Raw genomic sequence first — 7,610 nt, 5'->3', positions numbered from 1 at the left:
TACAGTGTAAAAAATATATATTTTATTTTAATAGATTTACAAGTTGTATTCACAATATCTAACAATTCGATAGTTGCTGAAAGAACAAGTACCAAATCGTTGGTAGAAATAATATCGCATATCTTTGTTCCAATTTTCACATACGTATTCATTTAACAACATAACATAAATAATAACAAATAAAAATTACAGGCCAATAGGCACATGCGAGTCGATATTCTAAAAAACTTTGACTTATTTGTTGATTAATTGTCATTTAAATTTTCTAATATTTAATGATAACTTCATGAGAAGGCAATCAATATTTATTTTACAGAGGCGAATCCTATTCGGTCTTTCTCCATGTCAAACTCAGTATAGTACCGACAAATAAATACATCGCCCAAAATCCACTCCACACCATCGTTAGTCTTAAAATGATCAATGAAGCCGGATATGCACTTTGGGATACCGTTTTCTATGAACTACGAAATATTAAACATGGCATGATATTTCTATTCTGGAACAATTTAAATCTTTATATAGCAATATTCTTTACCTTAAAAATATAATCTTCACCAGTGAGTTTGAACGTCTTACCGCCTAGAACGAAATTGATATCTGGCAAATTAAAAATCTCGTTGCAGTCCACCTTGAAACGAAGATTAATGTTAGTAATCCGTAACTTATCAAACATTTATTAATTTATTTCAATAATTTATTTAAGATAATTGTGAAAGCTGCCATTAACGAAAAGGGACTATTATTTACTGTTCCATCATTAACACCGATCTCTCTGTTAATAACTGCGATATCCAACGGTGGTCCAGCTATCTTGGTGGTGCCCGTGTCGACAATAGTTTGACAGCCGTTCGCGCATAAGTTATTATCGTTTATTTGAACCCTATATAGTGCGATAGCAATATCAAATAGTTGACATATGGTCCGTGATTGCCATACGTATAATTTAGAAAGAACTACGTACTTATCCATGGTAAATTGCCAGTATGCTTTTTGAGTAACATTAACATATGTAAACTCGCCCTCGTAATGAGCGGAATTGGAGCCACCCAGTATCAGTTCACCACCCATCACGGACGAGAAATCTCTGTACAGGTTGTATAATTTTGTATTGTACATTTGCATTTTGCATTGCATGGAAAGACAAAGTATATAATTTAAAAAATAGTTTTAAACACACGTGAGACATACGGAGAGATATATACCGATTTAGATAGAAACTAAAAACGTGTCGGAACTCCTTGTGTTGTTCGAGTAGGTTGTTAAAGACAGGTAGGTTGTTAAAGCCAGAAATCTCTTTAAAGCCAGTTAACGAGGGGTAACCCATCCCCAAGACACCGTCGAATTTTGAATTGGAGAGGGATCTTGTATCCGAATAGTCTGTCGTTTCTCCGAATGTTTGGAATACAACCTTAAGGCCAGCAACCTACGAAATGTTGATATTAATAAAATATAATCGCGTATGTTTCTTTCGGAGAATAATAGCAACATGTGTTCCTTAGAAAACTTTCATAGATTATGACTATAATTAGAATTAAGTCGGACCATTTACTTGACGATGACTTACGATTACTACATCAGTAGACAAGGACCCAAACACACAGCCATCTTGGTAATTAAGAACAAATGAATCATTCTGTGATATATATGTGGTGGACTTTGTATTATCATACTTATTATGTTTCACTGCAAAAAGTAATAAATATAATTAAATCAGTTAATATTGAAAAGTCTAGAAATATAAAAATTTTCCCTTATTGATCTAAATATTCTAAATATATAACTAACAGTAGTTTAAATCATCAAATGTATTTATGTTTATATCTTTGGTTTAACACGTGAGCTGTTTTGTATGAAAAATTATTTGTATTTTTAAAGTAAATGATAAATAATATAAGTAAGAGAGTATATAATTGTGGACCTTAGCTACACAATATTTACTTTACCACGTTTCACTTTTGAAACAGTTGCATTAAAGATTTTATAACTTTACTTAAAATGCAAATGGAAAAGACACAAATCTACAGCATTATTCTTATATTTTTACTTGATATCAATCATTAAACGAGAAAAAAATAATTAAGATTATTTTAATACTTGAAACAATAATATTTTTTAATACAAATGTACATGTATAAATAATAGAATATCGAAGAGATAGCGATGTTATGATATACTTACAGCAAGCAGGTTGGCTAAGCAGGATGCAGTTTTTGGATGGCACCCAGAGATCTGAAGAACCAGTGTCGAAAAGTATTCTAAACATCTGCGGTGGAGTTCCAATTTCGATAATACCATAGTATTGAACATTCTCATAATTAGTCAGAGGTACAGTAACCGTAGCCAAACGGAGCTGTATCATATTATTGTCCGTCGAAGATTTTCCAACAGTGTATGTCCTGTATAACGGAATTCTTGAAACAACATAAAGAACATTCCATTATGTTATACGCATATATGTATCAAGAGACACGGTAGTGTCTCGTGCCAAGTACACGCGGAGCGAGACCGACCGTGACTCTTTTACGCGACGCGACGGGTTGCGAGTACCCAAGATGTTGAGATCTCGATAACGAGTGAACGGATCAAGTTCTAAGTAGGCTTGATCGATAGCTTGGGGTCGACTTTGGGGGGGTATCTCCTATAATATTTTCCGCTACGTGCCCTACGAGCGGAGATATTGTGACGCAAAGTCCAAATGTGAAAATTTTTTATTAAGATACGTCTACGTCAACGCTCTCAATTCAATATATTATAACATACATGTAACAAACAGATAACAGAGAAATGTCGCTTTCACTTTTTCGACACTGGCGGCGCAGGTATCGCCAGTTTCGATATCGCGCGCGTATTTCGATCGATCTAGTAGGTAAATTAAATTAGGTCGATAGACTTATCGGTCAGGAGAAATATTTCTATTTAGGTAAATTAGGTATATATATATAATACATATTGAGTCAATTGCTTCATGTTTATCTGGAGAGATTTCGTATCCTTACATCGTATTACCACCGCTGCCGGAAAAGAAGGAACCCTACGCTTGGCAGAAAGTGCCGCTAGGGAATTTTTAAGTCGATTCTTATGAATCAAGCTTGAATTCGATGTCTAGGTATCCTAGGTAGCCGATGACGAGGTCCAGATAGTGCGCTTCATAGTTTTCGGTGTCCAGGTGTAATAATACGTTGAATTCGATGTCTACGTGTCCCAGGTTGCCGATGACGAGGTCCACATAGTGCGCTCCGTAGTATTCGGTGTTTACGTGTATTAATACTTTGAATTTGATGTCCACGTGTCCCAGGTTGCCGATTGCGGGATCCAGATAGTGCGTTTCATAGTTTTCGGTGTCCAGGTGTAATCGTACGTTGAATTCGATGTCTAGGTGTTCCAGGTTGCCGATGACGAGGTCCACATAGTGCGCTCCGTAGTTTTCGGTGTCTACGTGTATTAATACCTTGAATTCGATGTCTAGGTGTCCCAGGTTGCCGATGACGATGTCTAGATAGTGAGCTCCGTAGTTTTCGGTGTCTACGTGTATTAATACCTTGAATTCGATGTCTAGGTGTCCCAGGTTGCCGATGACGAGGTCCACATAGTACGCTCCGTAGTTTTCGGTGTCTACGTGTATTAATACTTTGAATTTGATGTCCACGTGTCCCAGGTTGCCGATGACGGGATCCAGATAGTGCGCTTCATAGTTTTCGGTGTCCAGGTGTAATCGTACGTTGAATTCGATGTCTAGGTGTCCCAGGTTGCCGATGACAAGGTCCACATAGTGCGCTTCGTAGTTTTCGGTGTCCAGGTGTAATAATACGTTGAATGCGATGTCTAGGTGTCCCAGGTTGCCGATGACGATGTCTAGATAGTGAGCTCCGTAGTTTTCGGTGTCTACGTGTATTAATACCTTGAATTCGATGTCTAGGTGTCCCAGGTTGCCGATGACGAGGTCCACATAGTACGCTCCGTAGTTTTCGGTGTCTACGTGTATTAATACCTTGAAATTGATGTCTAGGTGTCCCAGGTTGCTGATGACGAGGTCCAGATAGCGCGCTCCGTAATTTTCGGTGTCTAGGTGTAATAATACCTCGAATTCGATGTCTACGTGTCCCAGGTTGCCGATGATGAGGTTCACATAGTGCGCTTTGTAGTTTTTGGTGTCTAGGTGTATTAATAACTTTAAATCTAAATGTAGGACACGTAGATATCGAATTCAAGGTATTAATACACGTAGACACCGAAAACTACGGAGCGCACTATGTGGACCTCGTCATCGGCAACGTGGGACACCTAGACATCGAATTCAACGTATTATTACACCTGGACACCGAAAACTATGGAGCGCACTATCTGGAACCCGTCATCGGCAACCTGGAACACGTGGACATCGAATTCAAGGTATTAATACACCTGGACACCGAAAACTATGGAGCGCACTATGTGGACTTCGTTATCGGCAACCTGGGACACCTAGACATCAAATTCAAGCTTGATTCATAAGAATCGACTTAAAAATTCCCTAGCGGCAGAATTAAAATTATGTCATGACATAATAAAAATCCGCTGAATTAAAATTATGTCTAGACATAATAAAAATTGGACGAATAATAGTAACCTTTCGAAAGTAGAGGTTTTAAGCTTGAAATTTAAATTTTATTCATTTTTAACAAAGTTACCGCTGCTCGAGTTTTGCCTATTTTTAAAGATAAATTTAGTGTTCCTTCAATTTTTGTGAGAAATGTATAATTTACTTTTACTTAAATATTATTAATTTTTATGTATTTGTTGTTATTGCTAATTTTGTGAATAATTAAAAAATAAAAAATAAAAATGTTTTGCAGATCCTTGCTTAACACTACAAAATAGGTGATATCAGTACAAAATTACCTTTTTTAAAAAAGGTAAAAAAAAGTGCCAAGTACACGCAATGTATTTTGTAAATTCAATCGAAAAATTATCTCACAAAATTGTCTCACAAAAATTGTCTCACAAAATTGTCTCACAAAAATTGTCTCACAAAATTATTAAATTATAAAATTGTTATTTTATTCAATCCAAGTGATATCTACCTCGAAAAAACCTAAATAACAAGTGGTATCTATTTAAAAAAAAAATACGTGAAATTATTTAATACTGCGCCAATTACAAAGAGAGAATATATATATATATATATATATATACCTTAACAAAATTATTTTTATATCACGAAATTGCGTTACCAAACTCAATCTAAGTGATATATACCTTAACAAAATTATATCACAAAATTGTTTTACCTAACTCAACCTAAGTGATATGTTATTTCAAAAAAATATATGAAATCTTTAAATTACGCCAACTACAAAGAGAATATATATATTGCTTTGAAAAATAATTGTAGTGCAACTACTCTTAAAAAATAAAACAAAATTGTGTTACCTAACTCAACCCAAGTGGTATGTATCTTTGTATTCCTGAGGATCTTTCTATCAACCCAAGTGGTAGTAGTTTTAATTCTCCTTGATAAAATTATAATATTACAAAGAATCATTTAATCATTTTAATCACAAAGAATTAAAGAGGTAACATTATAAAATAAAAATATTTAATTAAAATAAAATAAATAAATTTTTCTTGTAAAAAACTTGGCGCTGCTTTTTTAAGATTAATCTAGACAAACTTGCATAGGTGCATAAGCATATGCATAAAGAGATGGATTGGTCTATTTCCTTTTGCACATATATATGAACCAATCAATTTCTTACGCTTATGTTTATGCGCGATGCAAATTTGTCTGGATAGACTTTAAAAAAGCAGCGCCAAGTTTTTTACAAGAAAAATTTATTTATTTTATTTTAATTAAATATTTTTATTTTATAATGTTACCTCTTTAATTCTTTGTGATTAAAATGATTAAATGATTCTTTGTAATATTATAATTTTATCAAGGAGAATTAAAACTACTACCACTTGGGTTGATAGAAAGATCCTCAGGAATACAAAGATACATACCACTTGGGTTGAGTTAGGTAACACAATTTTGTTTTATTTTTTAAGAGTAGTTGCACTACAATTATTTTTCAAAGCAATATATATATTCTCTTTGTAGTTGGCGTAATTTAAAGATTTCATATATTTTTTTGAAATAACATATCACTTAGGTTGAGTTAGGTAAAACAATTTTGTGATATAATTTTGTTAAGGTATATATCACTTAGATTGAGTTTGGTAACGCAATTTCGTGATATAAAAATAATTTTGTTAAGGTATATATATATATATATATATATATATATATTCTCTCTTTGTAATTGGCGCAGTATTAAATAATTTCACGTATTTTTTTTTTAAATATTATATAAACAAGAATGTACAAATATAATACAACATAATTATGAATTTTGGATAATTTATTTGATCATTTTCAAGCACTTCTTATTTAAAAACTATTAAAGCTACATTTTGGTATTAAGAATTAAATGTTACCTGCATTTATATATTTACGCATTAGAATGTAATTTAAGTACTTTAAATGCAAATTGCTCTGTACACAACGCTGATCTCACTTAAGATAAGATCTTCAAAAAGATCATTAAAGCATCTCTTAGTCTGCTCACTTTATTGGGACTTTAAAAATGCGTTTTTCCTACATATTTGGTGTACAATTATCGTATTTATTGAAGTATTTATCGCCAATTCTGCGTCGATTCCAAGAAGTTGAAAGCGCGATCTCTATACAGTATTTATCACGCGGACGTCGATATAAATGTGCAAGGTTTGTACATAATATGTTCTCACCTATGTAACTTCGCATTGATTAATACGCAGTTGAGTACCACGATGGCCACGAAGAGTCGATACATATTTCTTGAATTTCTTGGCGATAAAAGTTACAAAAGTTAAGAAGATTTTATTGTCATTTCCTATCGATTGACCCCACAACCGATACGCGCAATAGAGAGAGTGTAGTCGATCACTATCGTTCCGAACGCTGCTTATATACAAGTACGTGTTTACGTTCTTGTCTTTATAAGAAGGTGAAAAGGAGGGCGGTAAAGCGGATAAAGAGGTTTAAAAGTTCTATAAACATTAAGCTTCTAACAGCCCAATAGCTCTTTTTCACTAATTTAATCTGGATACACTTGCGTCACTATATCCTTCATATTGGAATTAATAGTTGGTCAATCTAACCCCAGATCTACGAATAAAATGATCAAAAAAAGTATTTAAAAAAACAGATAGCTGGAAATAAGCGGTAAAATCCCGAAAATGTTAGCTTGGAATTAAAAAATTAATTTTACATAGGATTTACTCGAAGCCTTTCTTTTACAGATTAACTCTTGCAAAAATATAATAAAATGCAACGTAAATTGTATAACACAAGATGTTTAGTTACCATTATTTATATAGTGTGATATTTTCTTTTATTATTAGAGTAGAGACATTGGCTTGTAATCATATAAAATTTTTGCAAACGTATATTGCCAGAAAATATTATCGTTGTTACACATGTTTCAAAATCACTCGATAATTATCTTGATAATTAGTACAGTACGCAAGTTTTTAATAGTAACATTTTCAAAAAGTTAATTTATAATATTAACGATAGTGAGATACCTAAACCAGTTTTCTCGATA

The 7,610-nt window shown here is 33.3% G+C and overlaps 1 protein-coding gene across 1 annotated transcript; it reads right to left on the bottom strand.

The window, feature by feature from the left end:
* Positions 1-7,580, bottom strand: LOC139776448 (lysosomal aspartic protease-like). The gene is made up of 8 exons (XM_071713088.1): positions 6,772-7,580; positions 2,182-2,414; positions 1,568-1,686; positions 1,206-1,426; positions 965-1,087; positions 751-883; positions 539-631; positions 1-464 (listed from the first exon to the last, which is right to left on the bottom strand). Exons 1-8 carry the CDS (start codon positions 6,834-6,836, stop codon positions 306-308), a joined length of 1,146 nt encoding a protein of 381 aa, XP_071569189.1. The 5' UTR covers positions 6,837-7,580; the 3' UTR covers positions 1-305.
* Positions 7,581-7,610: the final 30 nt, after the last annotated feature.

Source organism: Temnothorax nylanderi, unplaced genomic scaffold (genome assembly GCF_030848795.1).
Source record: "Temnothorax nylanderi isolate EJ_2023f unplaced genomic scaffold, tnyl_v1.0 TNYL_tig0120_pilon, whole genome shotgun sequence".
Classification (NCBI taxonomy): domain Eukaryota; kingdom Metazoa; phylum Arthropoda; class Insecta; order Hymenoptera; family Formicidae; genus Temnothorax; species Temnothorax nylanderi.
Note: the sequence above shows the minus strand (reverse complement) of the source record. Positions and strands in the feature narration are given on the sequence as shown.